General features: G+C 44.4%; 1 protein-coding gene across 3 annotated transcripts in view; it reads right to left on the bottom strand.

Moving 5' to 3' along the window:
* The window catches only part of PLD2 (phospholipase D2), a 716,894-nt gene that overhangs the window by 447,029 nt on the left and 247,277 nt on the right, over window positions 1-22,588 (bottom strand). For all 3 annotated transcript variants that reach the window (XM_044077075.1, XM_044077076.1, XM_044077077.1), the window contains exons 4-5: window positions 19,753-19,895; window positions 12,121-12,223 (exon numbers count right to left, since the gene is read on the bottom strand). In XM_044077075.1, the coding sequence (XP_043933010.1) occupies window positions 12,121-12,223; window positions 19,753-19,895 (246 nt within the window). The remainder of the gene's footprint in view (window positions 1-12,120; window positions 12,224-19,752; window positions 19,896-22,588) is intronic.

Below are 22,588 nucleotides of genomic sequence, written 5' to 3'. Positions count from 1 at the left end.
CTTCTCTGTGACTCTTTGCCCTCACTGCTTGGCCAGTCACCCCCCCAATCCAACTGAAAGTACAGTTGTGTACACTTACCATAAATGTAGATGTTCAAGTGTATTCACTGTTGCAGTCATCACCTGTGGGTTATCCCTACTGTGGTAGCCCTCTGTCGGCCCGAATACCAGAGTCAATGTTTTTGTGCACTGGCTGCAGTCACCTGTAGTCTGACGTCAGGTTGTCAGTGTTATAAAGCAAGGCAGCCAACGTTATTACATCAGTTTTTCTTGCCCTAACCCACAGAAGCACAAGGGGAAAGGAGAGAAGTGGTCCTGGTGGCTAAAGCCACCTTGGGAAGCTTATGTCCCCCTAGGGGAAGATGTTAAATGGGAGATGGAGGGAGGGAAACCAAGACTGCAACAGTGAATACACTCATACATCTACATTTATGGTAAGTGCACACAAAGTACAGTTGTGTACACTTACCATAAATATAGATGTTCGAGTGTCTTCACTGTTGCAGTCATCACTGTAGGGTTCTTCCTGCTGGCAGGCAGCCCTCGGTCGGCCAGAATCCCAAAGTCTGGGTCTGGCGTCGGCTGTTCAGTCATGCTCCCTGACGTCAGAGCGCCAGGAGTACAAAGCTGCCAGCCGACGCCATGTTCTCCAGTTTTTCTTGCCCCAGATGTCAGGTGCCCAAAAGTGAAGGCTAATAGTAAAACAAAAATGTAACATACAACAAACCCCATACGCTGTAGCAAATACACCTCAGAAGAAGGGTGAAGTAGGAAACCACACTAATGGAAGTATAAGAGGGGACAGGAGGGTGGGTAACCCAGACTGCAACAGTGAAGACACTCGAACATCTACATTTATGGTAAGTGTACACAACTGTACTATGTTCATCGTGTTTCACTGTTGCAGTCATCACTGTAGGGTTTAATCCCAAAGCTGAGATAAAGGGTGGTGGTTATAGAGTAGAGGGGGTGGCTAGAAGGCCCTGCAAGACTGCAGAAGCAAAGCCTGCCCTAGACGTAGAGTAAAGAGGGAGATTATAGTGCTTAGAGAAAGTATGCACTGAACTCCAAGTTGCAGCTTCCAAAATATTTTTGGTAGGTACTCCCCTGAGAAAGGCAGCTGAAGTAGCAGCAGCTCTGGTAGAATGAGTCCTAATTTTTCCTGGGATTTTCTTTCCATGATGGGAGTAACAAAATCTGATTCCATGAGCAATCCATTTAGAAATTGTCTGTTTTGAAATAGCTTTGCCTTGGAATTTGTTGCATAAGAAAAACAGTTGCTCTGTTTTCCTGATATCCTTGGTTCTGTCCAGGTAAAAACGAAGTTGCCTGTGTACGTCCAAGGAATGTAAGATCCTTTCCCCCTTATTTTGTGGATTAGTGAAAAAAGTTGGCAGGTGAATAGTTTGGTTTAAAGCCACTTTGGAAACCACTTTAGGCATGAAAGTAGGATTAGTCCTTAAAGACACCCTGTTCTTGATGAAAAATAATATAAGGTTCCACAGCCATGAGTGCTTGTAACTCCGAGACTCTCCTGGCTGAAGTCAAAGCCAGTAGGATAGCTGTCTTCCATGATAAATACTTAATATCAGATGTGGCAGCAGGCTCAAAAGGAGGCAGAGTGAGTTTTTCCAGAACATAGTTGAGGTCCCAGGCAGGTATGGGTGGTGTCCTAGGGGATCTTAAATTCTTTGCCCCTCTGAGATATTGTTTCAGAAGTGGATGTGAAAAGATTGGAGGATCTGTATTGTAATGTGCAGAGATAGCTGAGGCATGTATTTTTATGGAGGAGAAGGATAAGCCCATATGAAGCATGTCTGTCAGGTAAAGTAAAATCAGTGGGATATTAGGAATGAGGGGATCCGAATCCTGAGCATGCATCCAGGTGCAAAATCTCTTCCATTTACCTACATAAGATTTTCTAGTGCTAGGCCATCTGGCTTCTAAGATGACATCCATGACTTGTTTGGGAAGGAAAGGATTAATCATAGACCCCAGGCTGAGAGTTTTGACATGAGAGTGCAGAACCTGGCCCTGGTGTTGGGACAAAAGATTTGGAATCTGAGGTAGAATCAAAGGAGGCTCCTGGGATAGATTCATCAGTGTTGAGTACCAAAATTGACGAGGCCAATTTGGGGCCAGTAAAATCATCTTGGGTTTGTCCTACTTGATCTTTAATAACACCTGTGGAAGAAGAGGTAGTGGAAGAAAGGCATACCCCGAGAAGTTCCTCCAACTGAATGAGAGAGCATCCACTTTCCATGCTAGTTTGTGGAATGTCCTTGTGCAAAAAATCTGTAACTGGTGGTTGTGGGGGGATGCAAACAGATCTATGTCCGGGCAGCCCCGGGCTTCTGTAATCATCTTGAATATTTGGGTGTCTAGCATCCACTTGTGTGGGTCTGACAGGTTCCTGCTCAGGCTGTCTGCCAGAATATTTTGTTTCCCTGGCAGGAACTGAGCTTGTAGATCCACTTTGCAAGCTAGAGCTGTGTTCCATAGAGTCATGGCTAGTCTGCAAAGGGGGTAGGAGTGTGAACCCCCTTGCTTGTTTATGTACCACATAACTGTGGTGTTGTCTGTCCGTATCAGTAGTTGTCCTGGCTGTAGAATATCCCTGAAAGCCAAGAGGGCATTATGTACAGCTAACATCTCTTTTAAATTGATATGTAGGTGCTTCTGATCCAATGTCCAAAAACCTTGCAGGCCTTTCCCCTGCAAGTGGGCTCCCCATGCGTAATCCAAGGCATCCGTGGTTAACACTTGGCTGGCTGGAGGCAGACTGAAGGCTTTCCCTTTGTTGTGAAGACATGCCATGGTCCACCAATGGAATACCTTTTGTAGGCAAGGCAAGACAGCAATCTGTGTGTCTAGACTGTGGCAATGCTGAGACCATACACTTTTTAGGTACCATTGTATTTTTCTCATATGTAGTCTTTCATTTGGTATGAGAAGGATGCAGGAGGCCATGTAACCCAAAGCCTGCAGGAATTTCCTTGCAGTTAGCTGAGACATTAATGCCAATGTTTTGAAAGTTGAAGCCAGCTGTAGTTGCTTTTCGGATGTCAGGTATGCCATCTGGGTTGTTGTGTTTAGAAGAGCACCCAGAAAAGTTATCTGTTGTGTGGGTGTTAAATTTGACTTTATGTTCACAGTGAATCCCAGGTACTTTAGTAGATTTTGAACAAATTCCAAGTGCTGGAGTAAGACATCCTTGCTGTCCGCTTGAATAAGGCAGTCGTCCAGATAAGGGTAAATTTGAATTCCCTTGAGTCTGCAATAAGCTACTACTGGTGCCAGGCACTTGGTGAAGACCCTGGGCGCAGTAGACAAGCCAAAGGGCAGCGCAGAGAATTGGTAATGTTTCGAGCCGGCCTTGAACCCGAGGTATTTTCTGCACTCCTGCCTGATAGGGATGTGTAGGTAAGCCTCCTTTAAATCCAATGTCACCATCCATGTATTTTTGCTCAACATTGGCAGGAGCTGCTGCAGAGTAAGCATCTTGAACTTTGGTACCTCCAGGAAAGTATTTAAGACTGACAGATCCAGGATGGGTCTCCATGAATTTTGTTTTCTGGGAACTAGAAAGAGCCTTGAGTAAAAGCCTTGCCCCGTCTCTGATTGTGGAACCAGTTCTATGGCCCTCATAGCCATGAGGGATTCCACCTGGTTTAATGCCTCTGCCCACTGGTGTTTTGGTAGGTCTGGCCATCCGTTTGGTCTTGGCAAGGTATTTAAGTGGAATTTGTAACCTTTTGAAACTACATGCAGAACCCACTTGTCTTGGGTTATGTAAGTCCAATTTTGTTGAAAAAGAGAGAGTTTAACTCCTAGAGGGGCTTCCAGGATTCCTGGAGGCATGCAGGGGGAGTCATTCAGCCTGTTTTCTGTAAGACTGAGGTCAGTCCTCTCCACCCCTGGGGGTGGAAGCACTCCACTGTCTAGGTCTGTAAGAGGTCTGTGCTTGGGCCCTCCCTCTGGAACGCCTATATCTACCCCTCTGAGGCCTGTCCAAGCTGGGAAAGGACCAATTTTTAGTTGGCCAATTTCTGCTAAATCTTGGGGGCTGAACTTGTAAGAAATCCTTAACCATTTACATGGATTTTGCCTTATCCTCCATTTTCTTTATCACCTCTTCAGCCTTAGACCCAAACAAAACATTATGCTGTACAGGAGCATCCAGTAACTTTGCTTTCACTTGATCAGGTAAGTTTTGTTCCTTTAACCAAGCATGCCTTCTAATGACTGTGCCAGTGGCAGCCGCCCTGCATGAAACTTCCAAGGCATCAAAACCACAGTGTCAACCATGCGTCCCCACTTGCTCAGTAGCATGCATCAAATCGTGTAATTCCTTATTATCTGCACATGCAGAAATGGTACCTAGCTTTTGTTTCATAACAGACAGCAGAAATTGCTAATATTTTAGCATGTGAAATTGACAATTTAAAGCCCTAATGGATAAAGTAGCAGACGTGTACACTTTTTTGCCCCATCTCTCCAAAGCTCTAGAATCCTTATCTGACGGAATAGGGTTTTTAGCAGAGCCGGCCTTAACACCCTTAGGACCCTGAGAAATGGTTTCTGGATCAGCAGCAGGATTTTTGTAAAGGAACTGGTGGGAGTCAGGGACCCTGTAATATCTGTCAGGCTTAGCAGGGGCTGGAGGAAAGGAGTCAGGAGTTAAATTAGCCTCAGAAAAGGCATCATTCACAATATACAAAACAGGAGGAATAGCCAGGGGTCTATGTTGGGGAAGAAGAAGGAAATCCCTAAGCCTTCTCTTAGATTCAGAGTACTCCTGTCCTTCCCAGTGAAAATGTTCCCTCATGTCATGTAAAGTTTCCCCAAAAGAAAAATCCTCGGGGAGAAGCTGATGGAATGGATTCCTCAGCATCAGAATCCTCATAAGGAGGGAAAGAATATTCCTGTTCAGAGGAAGACACTGAAGAAATAGATGCCTGATCAGAAGATTCATAATTCAATTCTTGCCTTGGCCTTTTGTCTGGAGGGGGATGTGAACCCCTAATCATGGTTAGTAAATCCTCTGCCATTTTAAGCAGCTGTTTCTGAGATTTGGGTCCCGGATCAGAAGAGGCCTGGGCTGGTGTCTTTGATTTAGAAGGAGTCTTGGCCTTTGTCTTTGGCTTTGCCTTTATCAGAAGCTGTGTAGGCCTGAAAACCCCCTCGGAAGCCGGTACCTGCACAGTGGCTCTGGACCCATCCGAGGGAGCACTGTCCGAAGGTCCTGCAGCTGGAGTACTCAAAGGCCTAGTTGGCTCCTCGTGGGAGTCCCTTTCGGCAATCGGTTCTGAAATGGCCGACGACAGGGGCTGCGAAAGCGCCTCACTGACGATGGCCGAACCTGAAGCTGGCTCTGCTTGTAAACCGTCGTCCGATTTGGACCTCGGAGGCCTGTCCTTATCCTTGCGTCATTTGTGAACTCCGGTAGTCAGAAGCGTGTCCAATGACATTTTATAATTAAATCGCCTGCCAAAGTAGTGAAAAGCAAAATCGTACATCCGCTTAATAGTACGTTGGTTAAATCTAGCACAAAACCGACAACTAGCTACGTCGTGGTCAGGGCCTAAACAAGGAATACAGTAAGAGTGGAAATCCTTATGAGGTATTTGCTTCCCACAAGAAATACAATTATTAACTTTTTCTGACATACGACTGGAGCAAGAAAAAAGTTTCCCCAATGGGGTACTTAGCTTTTAGAAGAAGAAGTAAGTCTTCGGAATGAAGCACGAAAAAATATCAGGAGTCAGCCGACCGGCACTTGCGAACTGCTTCCACCGCACGGCAAGAAAGACTGGAGAACATGGCGTCGGCTGGCAGCTTTGTACTCCTGGTGTTCTGACGTCAGGGAGCATGACTGAACAGCTGACGCCGGACCCAGACTTTGGGATTCTGGCCGACCGAGGGCTGCCTGCCGGCAGGAAGAACCCTACAGTGATGACTGCAACAGTGAAACACGATGAACGTCTGTACTATGTTCTTCGTGTTTCACTGTTGCAGTCATCACCTGTGGGAGGATTCCCAAAGCTGAGGAAAGGGGTGGAAGGATAGGTTGAGTCCTAGTTATAGGTCAGAAGGCCCTGCAGAACTGCAGAGGCAAACCCTGCCAAAGACTTAGAAAAGAGAGGTAGGTAGTAATGCTTTGTAAAGATATGGACAGAGGTCCAAGTGGCTGCTTCCAAGATGTCCCTGATGGGTACTCCTCTGAGGAAGGCAGTAGAAGTGGAGGTTGCCCTAGTGGAGTGGGTACGGACAGACCTAGGGATGGGTTTCCCATGTAGTCAGTAGCAAAAATGGATACAGTGTGAAATCCACTTGAAAATGGTTTGTTTGGAGATGGGGTTCCCCTCTGCCCCTGGGGCAAAGCTTACAAGTAGTTGGTCTGTTTTTCTGAATCGCTTAGTACGGTCCAGATAGAATCCGAGTTGTCTATGCATGTCTAGTGAGTGCAGAATTCTTTCTCCCTTGTTTTGAGGGCTGGGAAAGAAGGTGGGAAGGTGTATGGCTTGGTTAAAGGTCACATCAGATACCACCTTGGGCATAAAGGAGGGGTTAGCCCTCAGGGAGACTCTGTCTGCATGGAAAATGATTAAGGGCTCAACAGCCATGACAGCTTGAAGTTCTGAGACCCTTCTGGCTGAGGTGATAGCTAGCAGGAAGGCAGTTTTCCATGAGAGGTATTTCAGTTCTGTAGAAGCGGCAGGTTCAAAAGGAGGTAAGGTTAGTTTTTCTAGCACAATTCAGGTCCCAGGGTGGCGTGGGAGGCCTGATATTAGAAGCCCCTCTGAGGAATTCCTTAATCAAAGGATGAAAGAAGAGAGGTGGGTCTGAGTCATAATGGGCAGAAATGGCCGAGGCATGAATTTTAATAGAGGAGAAAGAGAGGCCACTATTGAGCACCTCTGCTGGATAATCCAGGATGAGAGGAATATAAGGTTGGGAAGTACTGGCCCCTTTGGATTGTTTCCAGGAGCAGAATCTTTTCCATTTTCCTGTGCTGGGTCTTCTGGCCTCTGTGATGATGTCCACAACCTGTTTGCTTAACAGGGACTCCTTGTTAGTTTTCAGTGTATAAGCCATGCTGAAAGATCGAGAGTCTGTAGGTGTGAGTGCAGTACATTTCCCCCCCTTCTGGGTCAAGAGGTCTGACATCAGGGGAAGCAGCTTTAGGTGCTGTAAGGTCAGGCTGTGTAATAGGGGATACCAATGCTGTCTGGGCCAATCTGGAGCAATGAGGATGGCCTTTGGTCTCTCCTCTCTTATTTTGATCAGAACCTTGGGAATAAGGAGCAGAGGAGGGTACACGTACACAAAGAGGGAGTTCCAGGGGAAGGTGAAGGCAGTGCTGACACCAAAGGTTCTTTAAGTACCACTGAAGTTTTCTCATGTGAAGCCTGGTGAGGGGGATAAGAAGGATGCAAGATGCCATGTATCCCAGGGCTTGCACGAACTTCCTCACAGTGAGGTGACTTCTGGAAGCCAGCTAGGTGAAGTAGAGAGACAGGAAGCTCTGCTTTTCTGAGAAGAGGAAGGCAATTTGGGATGCTGTGTCTAGCAGAGCTCCCAGGAAAATAATTTTCCTGGTAGGGCTTTGTTTTGATTTTTTTCTCATTGATGGTGAACCCTAGGGAAGTTAGGAGAGATTTGACAAAGAGAAGGTCGTGGAGCAACCTTTCTTTGCACTCTGCCTGAATGAGGCAGTCGTCCAGGTAAGGGTAAATCTGTATATTTCTCTGCCTGCAGAATGCTATAGCCAGGGCCAGGCATTTGGTGAGTACTCTTGGAGCAGTAGATAAGCCAAAGGGCAGTGCAGAGAACTGAGAGTGTGGGCAGCCTGCTCTGAAGCACAGAAATTTTCTGCACGATTCCCTGATGGGGATGTGGAGGTAGGCCTCCTTTAGGTCTAGTGTCACAAGCCAAGCATATTTTGTTAGCATAGGCAGGAGCTGTTGCAAAGTTAGCATTTTGAATCTGGGGACCACCAAGGAGGTGTTCAGTTTGGATAGATCCAGGATGGGGCACCAAGTGCCCTCTTTTCTGGGAACAAGGAATAGTCTGGAGTAAAAACCTTTTCCTGTTTGATTTGGAGAGACAGGTTCTACTGCCCCCTGGGATATTAGACTTTGGACCGGTTTCAATGCCTCTGCCCACTGGTTTGGGGGAGGCCTGGGTACCCTCTTGGAACTGGGAGTTCACTGAATGAGAATCTGTATCCCTGAGAAATTATTTTTAAGACCCATTGGTCCTTGGTTATAAAAACCCAATGGTCTTTGAAGAGGGTGAGCCTTCCTCCCAGTTTTTGATGAGTGAAGGGAGGGCAGAGGGGGGAGGGGGAGTCATTGTGAGTGCTTGCCATAAAAACTTGGCTTAGAACTCCCTGCCTTAGAGACAGACGTGGTCCATTGTTTGCTTCTTTGCTGGCCATGGGATAAGGAGCCTGGTTAGCCTGTTTCTGCGGGGCTTACCTTGGCCCTGTCTGCTAGGTGCAGGGAAGTCCCAGTGCTTAGAGGGAAAGTTCCTGGTGAGTCTGGGAGGTTGAACTTGAAAGAAATCTTTTACTGTTTGCATAGATTTTGCTTTGTCTTCCATCTTTTTAAGCACTTCTTCTGCTTTTTCCCCAAAGAGGTGATCCTTATCTAGGGGTGCATCAATAACTATAGAGTTGACATGATCAGGGTGAGATTGTTCCTTCAGCCATGCATGTCTCCTAATAACAGATTCTGTCACTACTGCCCTGCTAGAGGGTTCTAGGGTATCATATCCACATTGGAATGAGTGTTTGGCCACTTGACAAGCAGAGTGTAGTAATTCTGCCAGCTCTTTTGAGTTGGCACAGTCAGGAGAGGTAAAAACGCATACAAGTCCACTGATATGAATTTATTGTGTAAGCGCTTTCATGCACATAAACTTCGTGCACTTCTTCAGACACCAAATTGTAACCAGAAACTGCTTTTATAGCAGCACAATTAACACATAATTAATACCTTTAAAAGATTTAATTAATAATTAGAAAAATTTTTGGAATAAAACTGCAATACATACTACTTAGTCAGCATATAAAACAATATAAAACGTCCTAAAACCTAAATTGTCACCCATTACAAAAATCCTTATATTAAAAGCAAACACTTCAATATAAATTTCTTATGAAGGAAAAACCATCCCATACATATATTGAAATGGGCTATATTGAGAAGTTATTAACATCCAAAAAAAAAAAATATATATATATATAATTGCTACCGTTCTGATGCTTTCAGTTTGAGTAAACATTTAATCGAACAGGCTTCGTTAATGCCAGGATAGACATGGGCATTTGTTTTCAATTGCCATAACAATTCCTGTTCCTCTAATTTCAAGTGCCAAGGACCTCCCCTAGGATTTCTATGCACTTGTTGCATGGTAGTACAACAAGTGCATAGAAATCCTAGGGGAGGTCCTTGGCACTTGAAATTAGAGGAACAGGAATTGTTATGGCAGTTGAAAACAAATGCCCATGTTTATCCTGGCATTAACGAAGCCTGTTCGATTAAATATTTACTCAAACTGAAAGTATTAGAATGGTAGCAATTATATATATATATATATATATATATATATATATATATATATATATATATTTTTTTTTTTTTTTTTGGATGTTAATAACTTCTCAATATAGCCCATTTCAATATATGTATGGGATGGTTTTTCCTTCATAAGAAATTTATATTGAAGTGTTTGCTTTTAATATAAGGATTTATGTAATGGGTGACGATTTAGGTTTTAGGACGTTTTATATTGTTTTATATGCTGACTAAGTAGTATGTATTGCAGTTTTATTCCAAAAATTTTTTAATTATCAATTGAATCTTTTAAAGGTATTAATTATGTGTTAATTGTGCTGCTATAAAAGCAGTTTCTGGTTACAATTTGGTGTCTGAAGAAGTGCACGAAGTTTATGTGCATGAAAGCGCTTACACAATAAATTCGTATCAGTGGACTTGTACGCATTTTTGCCTATTTGTTTTTTTCCTGGTTTAAAGTTTGTTTGTTTGTTTTAATTTTTCACAGTCAGGAGAGGTAGCAATCTTCTGTTTTAATTGTTCCAATGTGTGTTGTTGATATTTTAACATATGGAACTGACAGTTGAGTGCTCTGATAGCTAAGGTTGCAGAGGTGTATACTTTCTTACCCAATCTGTCCAGAGCTCTGAAGTCTTTGTCAGAAGGAAGAGGATTCTTGGCAGAACTAGTCTTAGCTCCTTTGGGTCCATGTGTAATGATCTCAGGGTCTGCAGCAGGATTCCTATACAGGTATTTGTGAGAATCCAGTACTCTGTAGTACCTGTCGGGTTTACTTGGAACAGGAGGCAGGGCATCAGGGGCTAAGCTGGATTCATGGAAAACATCATCCACCACTTCCAAAATAGGTGGGATGGCCAGGGGTCTGTGCTGGGGCAGGTCCAGAAACTCTCCAAGTCTTTTCTTAGACTGTGGGAAGTCTTGAGATTCCCACTGAAAATTTTCCCTGAGGGAGTGAAGTGGTTTCCCCAAACGAGACGTCCTCTGGAGGGGAGGCAGAAGGGATGGACTCCTCTGCATCTGAATCACAGTGAAGGGATATTGTTCCTCTTTGAAAGCAGAATTATCAGACTCCTCAGACTCTTGGTCTGACATAATTTCAAGAGAAGGAAGCCTTTTCCTTTTAGGAGTGGGGGTCTGAGTACCTCGGATAAGGGAGATGAGATCCTCCACCATTTTAAGCATTTGAGCTTGGGGTGGGGGAGCAGTAGCAAGATGGTGGCTAGAAGCAGATTTCCTAGGAGTGGCCTGACTTCTAGGCCTGAGAGAATCCATCGGTCTCTGAGAAGCAGTAGTTAGATGTGAAAACATCATTTTTTGTCTAGATTCGGTAGCGAGAAAGGCCTCCTCGGAAGCCAGTGCCTGCGTCGCGGCTCCGGACCCAACCGAGGCAGAGACAGCCAAAGGCTCGGAAGACGAAGTAGATTTCTGCAGCATACCAGACTCTGAATGGGTCTTGGCAGAGGTCTGCATAGATAGACAGTCGGGGATCAGGGGCTGCGAAAGCACCTCACTGAATTCCAGAGAACTGATGACTTGCTTAGCGGTAGCGTCATCAGAAAGCTTAGCCTTGTGTGGCCTGTCAATATCTCTATGTTTTCTCAGAATGTCCACAGATTGCTAGCTGATGGATGCCATATCAGAATTCGAAGAAGGAACACGAAAATACCTGTCTACAAAAAGAGCTCTATGGCGAATGGTTCTCGCATTAAAGAGGGCACAGAACCGGCAATGACGGATGTTGTTGTCTGGGCCTAAACAAGTGATACAGTAGGAATGAAAGTCTCGGTGTGGGATCTGCTTTCCACAGGCGAGACAATTGTTAACTTTTTCGGGCATCAGTTAGTGCAAGAAAAAAGGGTCCCCAATGGGGTACTTAGCTTTAGACGTTTTCTGCTGGTAGCGACCAACCGGCACTCATGTGAACTGCTTCTGCTAGAGCTCCACTGCAAGAATGACTGATGTAATGATGCCGGCTGTCTTGCTTTATATCACTGACGACCTGATGTCAAACTACAGGTGACGGCAGCTGGCACACAAAAACATTGACTCTGGTATTCAGGCCGACCGAGGGCTACCACAGCTGGGATAACCCACAGGTAATGACTGCAACAGTGAAACACGAAGAACATCATTGGTTCTCATCACTGGGTGAGGTCAACCAAGAAGGGTTATCTCTAAGACAGTAATCAAGAGTGGTTCAGTTTTTTGTCCCTTTTCTAAGCCATACCCCATGAATCTACCCATTGACACCCCATGGGTGGGATGCGAATGCACAAGAGGTGACATCAACAGGATGTCACCTGCCCATAGGGAACACCATATAGCAGTTTCCACCACGGAACTAGCTACAGCACATGTACCCCTTGGCACATGCGCTACCTTCCCCTCCCTAAGATGTTCATTCTCACCATACACTGCCTTTACCATCAAGTGTCTAAGTCACTAATTGGATTGGGTCACATGGGCTGTGGTTTGAGCTCCATCCCTCTACTCCACCAAAGCAGGCAACTGATCTTTTTCTTAAAAGTGGTCATACCTGCTTACTGGAGGCTCGTCTGCTCGGAGTATCTTCATTACTGCTGTTTAGTGATGGCATCTCGGCTGCTGTTTCTGGTGCCTCTGTTCTTCTCAACTTTAACCTTAGAAAGAGACAAAAGTAAGTAATCATCAGATTTGAGCACACAAGGTCTGCAAACTCAAAGCATAAAGCATTAATGATGCAGCAAGACTGCTGTGTGAAAAAATGGGTCATGAAAGCCTTGCACATGACATGGGCAGGTAGAATGCAAGTCCTCAATCAAACTACTGACCGTCACAACTGGACAACACAATTCACAATTCACTACTGTTCCTCAAACACTTCCATCGTTCTGAGAATAACCTGACCTGATACACCCCCACTATATACTGCCTGACTGGAATCTGGTTGTGAATTAGCGACAACGTCTGGTGAGGCCTGGCATAATATAGATAGTGCTACCCTGCTTTTGCCTCTGGAGGGGGCTGGATAGATGGCAGCCGAGCAGAAATATGTGCCAGAGCTTTGGGTTTACTAGACTGCATCTCATTTGAGCCAAATATTCAGGCCTTTGCAGGTATGTCATATTCTCTTTGACCTTGCAAACCCACCCACTTCACTAGGTGCAAACTTCCTAAGCATATTCATCTTCCTAGGATGCTTGCGGTTCTGCATACTAGGCTGAGGAGAAGTCTATAGCCACTAAAGTCATGGAAGGAAGGCAGTGCCTTAGACTAAGGTTGGCATTTTCTGAGCTTCCAGAAAGCTTTCAGATTTTTAGACCTACATTTAAGGGACATCTTGAACTATGAATGCTGCTTGCAAGTAGAAACAGGACTATTCTCCCCCAGAAATAAAAAGCACTAAGGCCCACATTTGTTAGTTTTTTTTCCCAGTGATGTCATCTGTTTTGGAAAAAATCCTAAGGGCACATTCAAAAACAATGCAAGCCTACCACTCTTTCTATAACAAGAAACAACAGCAATCAGAAGTGGGTAAGAAAAAAAAATCCGAAAATGGTATTTCTGCTTTTTTTCACTGGGCTTTGATCTTTACATTGACACAGTGTCATTAATTAAGCTAGTTTCCCTTCACAAACCTTTAGCTGTTGCTTGTCTATGATAGTTAGGACTCCCCAGTTCTCAAACATCGTAACGACAACTGCATTTTCATGGAAATTACTCTTACCAGCCAAGAGTGACTCCTGTTTACGCCTTCATTTTTACTTTGGGCAGCAGGCATGGTGTGTGCACTTGGCAACACCAAAACGGAATATCCTGCACCCAGTCTGCCATTTACAAGCTTAATAGCACCTGGCATATCATTGTCGGACACAACCAAATGAAGTAGTTCATGTTTTTGGAAGGGCTGTACCTCTCTACCCACAGTGTGAGGGTTCTTCCCTCACATGCCATATCTCTGAATACATACTCTCACAAATCACACAAAATCAGAGAAAAAGGAATAAATGTATTATCCTATATTGTGAGTGTGTGTGTCCTTAAATTCAGTTTATACAGAGACTGGGTGTGGGAGCAGACTCTCAGCCATAAAGGGGTGCAGTCGGCACAGCCCTCTAGAAGAACGTAGTGGACTATTTGTGCAACTAATGTAAGGAGATCTGATGCAGTACTGGGAACATGCAGTCAGGTGGCTGGGCATCAGGAAGTAAAATCAGGTGCATCCAGCACTGCCTGCACATGCTATTTGCGATATTAAGTACTGAGCATCTGACATTGCACAAGCCTGTCACTTCTGTGTACCTGCTTCCTTCCTATACTGATCCTTTGACCACCTCAACTGGTAACTAAACCTTCACCGTAAGTACCAGACCACCCAGCCTTTGTGCCAAGCAACACAAAATATTTTGAACCAGACTTTGGTTTTGCAAACACAGGCTACATTTCTTTATCAGAAGCATAATCCTGCCAAACAAATACAATAACTTGCTCATCATGGCTGAAACATATTTCACACATATATGGCATACCTTCTTTATAATGTTTTGTGGTCTGCCACATTTCCTTGCACCTAGAAGCCTTGGGTATGACTAGCTTTATTCACACTGGCTTAGCCCAATCTTTACATTCTGTTTCTGTCACTAGAGCTCTGTACCACAACTGTCTACAGCATCAGCTGGTTAACGGTGGGGGTGGAATATCTGTATTTTGTGGTCAGGCTCACTTCCTTTCACAAGGCAGGCATTAGCTGTCTTACTAGACTGCACCGATGACCACAAGTGGTGTCTCACGTTCTGATGTCTGCTTACGAAGACCAACACATATGCTGGACAGCATTGTAAACGGAACAAAATCTTAAAAAACACGCTGCAATGTAAAACCTCTTCTTCAAGCTTCTGTATCACTAATTCTACAAAGTTATTAATTCCTATGTGAAAAAAAACAAGAAATCCCACCACATTTTGAACACTTGAAACTGAAGAATGTGAAGCATTTCTGATAGATTTTCTTATCTCAGTCACACAGGGGCCACATTTTCTTTATTTGGTTTACAGAGTGATTTACAAACCATGCTGCAAAACTATCCTTCAGTGACTAATGAATACCAACTTCCCTTAAAAAAAAATATATATATATGTATGTATACATATAGGTTCATAGGTTCATACTAGGCTATCTGCTCTAGGGCATTTATAAGCCTACAAGATATATCCAAATATATCTTGTGGTTTTTGTCTCGTTTTTTCACTCTTTCCATCATTTATAAGCCTAGCCAGAATGTGTTTGGCTTTCGCCACCCATTTTAAATTAATTTTGCTATGCCCTTTTTCGAGGTTAGTATAATGTGCCTCTGTCTAACAGTGACACAGAAGTGATACCAGGGGTAAATCTATGATCTCCTATCCACTCATCAAGATTCCTCTTGAAGAGAGTCAATGAGGGACTCTGCCCAACCTGGACTGGGATTTTATTCCAGAGTGAAGGAAGCCTCTGAGTTATGAATCTGCCCCTCCAGCATGTCCTATTTATTTCAGTGCTGAGGTTCAAGTCTCTCAAGCGCATAGCTCGATGGGATTTGGATTTTCTGAGGTGCAGCATGTCCATTAATTCCGGGTTGGACATGGCTTTATATGTCAGGCACAGATCGCCTTTGAGCAGGCGGTATGCCACTGAGTAGAGCTGGAGTTTCTTTAACCGGGCAGCATATGGCATCTGTTTGAGCCCTTTGATCCTCTTGGTGAGGTACTTTTGGGGTCTTTCCAGTTGCTGCAGGTGTCTGGTAAGGTACATCCCAAAAGGGGCATTGTACTCAATTATGGGCCTGATGAGGGATGATTAGGTGGGCTATATAAAATGTTTTTCTAACCACTTTGGTCACGTGGTTGTCAAATGAGAGATTGCCATCAACTTGGGTCCCCAGGTCCCTAATTACTTCTTCTGTACTTAATGGATTACCACCTATGTGGTAATTTGTGGGCACTTTGTTTTTGCCAAAGAGGATGACTATACACTTTTTGGCGTTTAGCTTGAGGCCATGGCTCTGGCACCAGTTGTCTGTTTCTATGAGGCCCTTTTGGAGGATGCTTGTGTCGGCTGGAGAGTCGATTATGGTGCCCAGTTTGCAGTCATCTGAGAACTTGGTCAGCCACAGTCCTTCCGTGTTGGCCTGTACCTCCGAGAAATATATACCGAACAAGAGAGGTCCCAGGACTGAGCCTTGTGGGATGCCACTTGCAACTGGTTTGGAGTCTGACATGGCTCCAGCAATTCTAACCATGTGGGTTCTGTCCTTGAGCCAGTTTGCAACCCATCTAGTGACATAGGGGTTTATATTTAAGCTGGTGAGCTTATCTATAATGCCTGAGTGGGGTACTGTATCGAAGGCTTTTGCGAGGTCCAGGTAGGCTGTGTGGACCACCTTTCCCTCATCAATGGCCTTGGTGACTGTTTCAAAGAAATCAACCAGGTTTAAGAGGCAGGATCTGCCCTTAACAAAGACGAACTGGGTAGGATCCAGTGTCTGTAGGTCCCCAATATCTTATTTATGAGGTCCATGATGATCCTTTCCATAGCTTTGCAGACCAAGCTAGTCAAGCTTATGGGGCGATAGTTTCCAGGATCCGTTGAGGCACCACCTTTGTGGAGAGGGACCACTGTTGCTGTACGCCACTCTTTGGGTACATATCCTGTAGTAAAGGCTGAGATTGAACAGTAGTTTTATGTTTGGGTTTAGCTCTTCTTGGAGTTCATGTAGGACGCAGCCCGGGACACCGTCCGGTCCCACTGATGCTGTGTTTTTTGCTTTGGAGAGGGTGGCTCTTACCTGAGCATCTGAGATGTCAGGGGGGCAGCACTCCGCTGGGATAGATATTTGCCCTTTTGGTGGGGAGGGGGGGGAGAAGTTTCCGCTGAACCTGTCAGCTAGGATGTTGGCAATGTCTGTGGGTTCGGTGTATTTTTTGTCATTTTGGACTAATTCTGAGCATATCTGGGAATTCCCATCCAGGTTCCTAACATAACTAAAGAAAGCCTTGTGATTATCCTTAGTGTCCTGTGCAATTTTTCTCTTGAAGCTGGCCTTAGACGATTTTAGTGCCCATAGTTTTTTGCTAATACTGATCAGAGATGCCTTCCCTTTTTGGGACTTTGCTCTATCATGTAGTAGCTTCCTCCTTCTATTGTATAGTTTGTTTATGGCTGGGGTCCACCAGACAGGACGTCTGCCTTTGGATGATTGGGTCTTGGTTTTATTTGGGATTGCATGATCCATGCATTCCTGAAGGTGTTCATAGAATGCGTTTATAAAGGATTCTGCGGTCTGGGACGTATTTTCCACAGGCCCGCGGGCTTTGAAGGATTCCACCTCGGTTTTGAGGAGTGTGAAATTTGCTTTAGAGAAGTTTTTCACTGTGGTTTTCTGGGCAGGGGTGGGGTCAGGATGTGAATATCCAGTGAGATTAGTTTATGGTCTGATCTTACCAGTGAGGGATACACTTCTGGTCTGGAGCATAGAGTCCCCATGTTGGTGATGATCAGGTCCAGTATGTTTTCCCCTCTTGTGGGAGTGGTAACAAGTTGTTCCATAGCATTTGAGTTTATAAATTCTAGGAACCTTTGGGCTAGGGTGTTGGAGCTAGAGTAATGCTCCCAGTCTATCTTTGGGTAGTTGAAGTCACCCAATATAATGGTGTTTGGAGAGACCTTCACATTTTCCAGTGTTCTCAGGAAGGCCGAGTGGGGTTCCTGGGTTTGGGAGGGTCGTCTGTAGCAGGCTATAAACTGGAAGGCAGTTTTACCCACTGTTAGTTGCACATGGATAGTCTCTGATGCTTCTTGCTGTGCCACCAACCTGGAGGTGTGGGTATCTTTGACGAATATTGATACTCCCCCTCCTTTTGTGGTTCAGTCCAAGTTTTGGGGCCGGAAAGCATGGTATGAGGTATAAAGGTATAACCTGGTAGTGCTAGGGTGCTCTCGGGAGCCTTCAACCAGGTTTCTGTTACTGCACAGATATCGATGTTCTCCATGCTAAGGAGAGTTTCGAGTGCATGCATCTTGAGGTTTAGACTTCTGGCGTTGAGTAGCATTACTCTTAGTTTCTTATCCCTTGTGATACCTATGGAGGTGGGTTTGTCTTTTGAGCCTTGCCTAAAAAATGCTCTATGGGGGTAGCAAGAGCCTTTGTCAATATCCGAAAGCCCAGGGGTGACAGGTGCAAGCTGTCCCTATCGAAGCATCGTGGCTTGTCGAGCATGTCATCCCAGGCTGACAGGCATTGGATCCCCTTTGAATGACACCAATACTTAAGCCAATTGTTGAAATTGATCATCTTGTCTTCATATTGTGGCATCATTCTTGGTGAGTGTAAGATGCTACTCAAGGTCAGGGTCACACCGGCCTGGGCTACATGCTCAGAGAGCTCCTCTAAGTCTCTTTTCATGTAGTCCAGGGAGGTACGTCTCAGGTCATTCACACCAGCATGGACAATGACCGAGTCACATTTGTACTTGCCTTGGAGTGACCTGAGTGCTTGTGTTATGTGGCGGATCCTAGTGCCCGACAGGCAGCTCACCGTGGCCTTCTCCTTGTTCAGCCTGGTGAGCGGGACGTCAGTGTGCCTGACAATAGAGTCACCTATTACAAGTGTATCAGGTGTGTTGTTTAGCCTTAAGGGCTGTGACTGTTTGGCACACTGGCTTTGTGAGCTATGTGTTGCACGTGTTTTGTTTTGGGGTAGCGGTTGCTTGGGTGTCTGCTTTGGAGGTCTCTGCTGCTTAGGCAGATTTTTATTTAGAGCCTCGAGTATGTTTTTGTGTGTTTATGTGTTTGGTTTGCTGTCGTGGTAGGTCTATGTGAGACTGGAATTGTAGTGAGTGTGGTTTCCTTCTCCTCCTGACTGGTTACGCCAGTACTGAGTTGAGAGAGCTTAGCCTCCAGTTTGGCTATATGGTTGCATCTCTCACATGTGTTGGAATTTGTTGGGAGGAGGAGAGGGTTGTCTGTGTACATGAGGCAGTTGTAACATTGCCTCAAGATTCCCAGATTCACCAGCTGGACCAGAGAGGAGATTGACAACTGACCTTTAGACATGCTAGAATAGTATTGGGAATTCCTTTATAATTGAAAAAAAGGGCCAATGGGGAACAAGGTACTCAAGGGGAGTTTGTGAGGGTGTAGTGCTTTGAATTTTGTAGTGCTGACTTAGTGAGCAAGTGCCAGGTAACTTAAATGCAAAAATGACAAACAGTAACTTTCTTCAAGTGAAACAAGGAAATAAGTACAGTAAGCACTGCAGATATCACTAGGGATCCACAGAAGCACTGAAAAGCCGTGTTTTAGGTGGAATTAGCATTTCAGGGAAATAATAAGCAAACAAGCATACAAACAACAAGCATACAAACAAAGCTAGATTCAGCAGGCCTGGATCTAGTCTATGCTACAGCAAACAAGGTGTACCAATTTCAGTAAGAAACAGTTCAAATATGCATGCACTATAAGCCTTTAACCAGAAATTCCCAGCTCAGAAGGGCAGAGTCCAGCCTCTCCTCCCACAAGAGTGCAGACCACGAACCTTCTTAATGTAAAATAACTGGCCTGAAGCCCAAGTGCTTAAACCAGAACTAATACACTTTTAGAATAACAGACACTGAGCCCTCAATCAGCAGTTCCCAACTTAGAAGGATGTAAGCTACCTGTCTGGCACAGCTTAAGTGAAGTAAAATGCCATTTTTCTTTTAGATTTTGCAAAAATATCAGTTAACTTTAGCTTCAGTATACATATTTTTTTTGTTTTGGGGGACAGTTTCATAGCATACAGACTGACAAAAGGGTGACTCCTTTGTTTTCAACACTTCGTAGACACCGCACCCCAATGTCATATGAAGACATGCAGTGATTATTACAAACCTGCATGTCAAAAAAGGATGTCTAATACTTCCCTCTAACAATGGCAGATGCTTATCGCCTCAAGAGAGGTAATAGGAGCCACTGCCACAAGCACACAACCAAAAGGACAGCAAGCCTTTCCTTAACTGTTCTGTACTTGGTTAGCTAGCAACTACTTGAAGCTCATTCCTAAGGAAGGCCACCTATATCCATGACAATAGAAGGACCAGACACCAATAATTTACAGAGACACTTCCACAGAATTACAGGCCTGATTCAACAGTCAGGCAGAACATGAACCTACCTAGAAAGTGGGAGGTAGGTTGCTATTAGTTTATGGCGGACAAGATCTCGGTTCAGCTCTTGGAACTGCTTGTACTTCTTCTTCACTGTCCATGTAAATTCTCCATGTGTCAGGCGCACAGCATACAATGTGCTGGTCCGAACCTAGAAGAATACAAAACAAATTATCAGCCACGCATCATACAGGGTACTGTGTCATAGGTACAGATAGACAAAAGCACATTATCAGCCACACAGCACACAGAGTCCTGGTCCGAACCTAGAAGCCCACAAAAACACATGATGAAACACACAGCATACAGGGAACTGGTCGGAACCTAGAAGCCCATTAAAACAGATTATCAGCCACACAGCATACGGGGTTGCTGGGTTGCAGGTACAGGCAGACAAAAGCATATTATCAGCTGCACAGCATATAGGGTTACTGGGTCAAAGCTACAAGCAGAGAAAAGTACATTAAAAAAGCTTAAAGGTACTTCATTCAGACATACTGTTTGACAAAAGATAGTCCTTGGAGTATCCTCAGTCCTTTGACTCGCCCATCCTACTCAAAAAGATAATTGCAGGACACAGTTTTATATACATTTACCAGGATTCAGTGGCCTTCCTTTTTGTTTGCCTAATTAACAAGGGTCTTTACTTCTATTTATGTTTATTTTGAGCCACCTCCAACAGTTTCCCTTATACATTCACTACAGCCAGTGGCTATCTACTGCAAAGAGTCAATTCAGCTCAACTTAAGTTTTATTACAGTACCTTATCACATATGCATGACTCTGCCTATAGTCCCTCACTCCTGATAGCAGGGAAGCTCTTCGTTTTTCAGACTGTGATTCTACAGACTCTATTTTCTTATACATATGTGTACACGTCTATTTATTTTTGTAGACACACACACACACACACACACACACACACACACACACACACACACACACACATACACTATACATACGTGGGGAGGTGTCAGGGATGTTCAATGTTACAACACCTTTGAGGAAGGCACAGCTGTAAAAGGAGATCCCAGGAGTGGTCAGCCCTCAAGCCACTCTGGTGGTAGCTCTCATCACAAGTGCAGAGGACCATGCAATCACAAAAGGAAAGACACTGTGGCTGTCACAGTGATGTGATTTTTTTCAATATCATCTCCCATGGTTATACTTAGGCCTGAAATAAATACACTTTCACTGCCATAATACCTGTGAGGGCACAAATTGCCACTAATGCTGCTTGTAAAATGACCTTGTCTGGTAAGCCCTCCCTCTAGGCTGTCATCCTCACTGGAGGATACCAATGGACTTGGCTGACCAATAGAGGTTTGATGGTCGGCATTTGAAGTGGGAAAAAGCAAATAAGAAATTAAAACAGTCTCTAGGCACCAAACACTTGTTAAAGCAAACAGACAGCATTAGAAGTAGCAGATATGAAAAGAAATAAAGGAGGTGGTGTTAGTGAACGAGTATAAAACAGTTTTTTGGCTTTTCCCGGTTAGGGGTTGCCACAGGGAACTCCGGTCCGCTAATGATTGGCAGTGGATTTTTATGGTGCCGAGCCCGAAGCCCAACCTTCAAAGAAGGCACACCCATTCATGCATGCACCTACCTGTATGTCTTTAAACATCACTCGACCGCGGGGAGGACATGCAGACTCCACACAGAAGGCGCTCCAGCCAAGAGTCAAAAGGTAGAACTTCTTGCTGACCGCTGCACCACCATGGTCCTACCTGCACCACCACTGAGTGAATGAGTATGTTGTCATTAAATGCCAAATCCCACAAAACCACATTTGTCCAATACAGAACAGCTCAGATTTGTGAATTTCTGTATTTTGTTTTCCAGAAATCTGGGTAGCCACTGCCCCTAACCACTAAATCTTTTACAGCTATTATGATAGTATGCAGTAGTGTAGTGATTTATAATCACCCAGTCCTAGAAACAATACTCATCAAGGACAGTGGAGCCAATAAAAGGCCTGGTAGCTGGATGGTTGCTTTAGTGAAGAGGATCAAGTTGCTGGAGGTCATATGTCCTTTTATGTGACCTTGGCAGGAGTGGGATACAACACTGTGGTAAAGCCCACTGAAGAAGGGTGGCAAACTTTACAAATGTTAAGCTACAGTAAGACCCTGAGCAGATGTCAATATTTGAGACATGTTTAATACACTCATCTGGCACTGTAGGTACTGCATTCTTGTAGTCATGAGTTAAAATACAAAATGCACTGCTGTCCCATATAGGATTACTAGCGAGTCACCTGTTGCGTGCGTACATTTGTCTCTGCATTGCTGCCAGAAAATTCTGACCGCTTACAATAGACTACCTCTCCAATGCAGGGCTATGATGATAGGCCAAGCCAGATAGTATTTGTGATAAGAAACAGTGACACAGCTCAGTGCAGACAACTACACTGCAAGTCAATGGAGTTAGGGGAAAAATGTAGGTTTGAAAAATTATAGAATGTAAAAGACCCTAGTGTTACTGCTGACATATCATCCTGCAACAATGACACCATTCCCTAATATTCTGCACCTCTGTAAATGTATATGAATAACAGTGTTCACCAACATACTGGACTAAGCTATGCTAAGGTTTGATTTTATAGTTGTGCACATTTTTGCATGATCTGCACTGCACAAGTACTACATATTTTAGGGTGGAAGCATCACTTTTTGTACAGGAACGTTAGCAATGATTAGTAACATCCTTTGAGTGACCATCTTAACTGAGGATCAATGTGGATTTGTGAAAGACGGGCAAACTTATGATAACATTTTGAAAACACACATGATACACAGTGAAGTAGAGAAGGGAAAAAATGAAGCCAATATTATTTGTTGT

Source organism: Protopterus annectens, chromosome 7.part0 (assembly GCF_019279795.1).
Source record: "Protopterus annectens isolate FY-2018-M chromosome 7.part0, PAN1.0, whole genome shotgun sequence".
Lineage (NCBI taxonomy): Eukaryota > Metazoa > Chordata > Ceratodontiformes > Protopteridae > Protopterus > Protopterus annectens.
The sequence above is the reverse complement of the archived record's forward strand: the minus strand, read 5'-3'. Positions and strand labels throughout refer to the sequence as shown.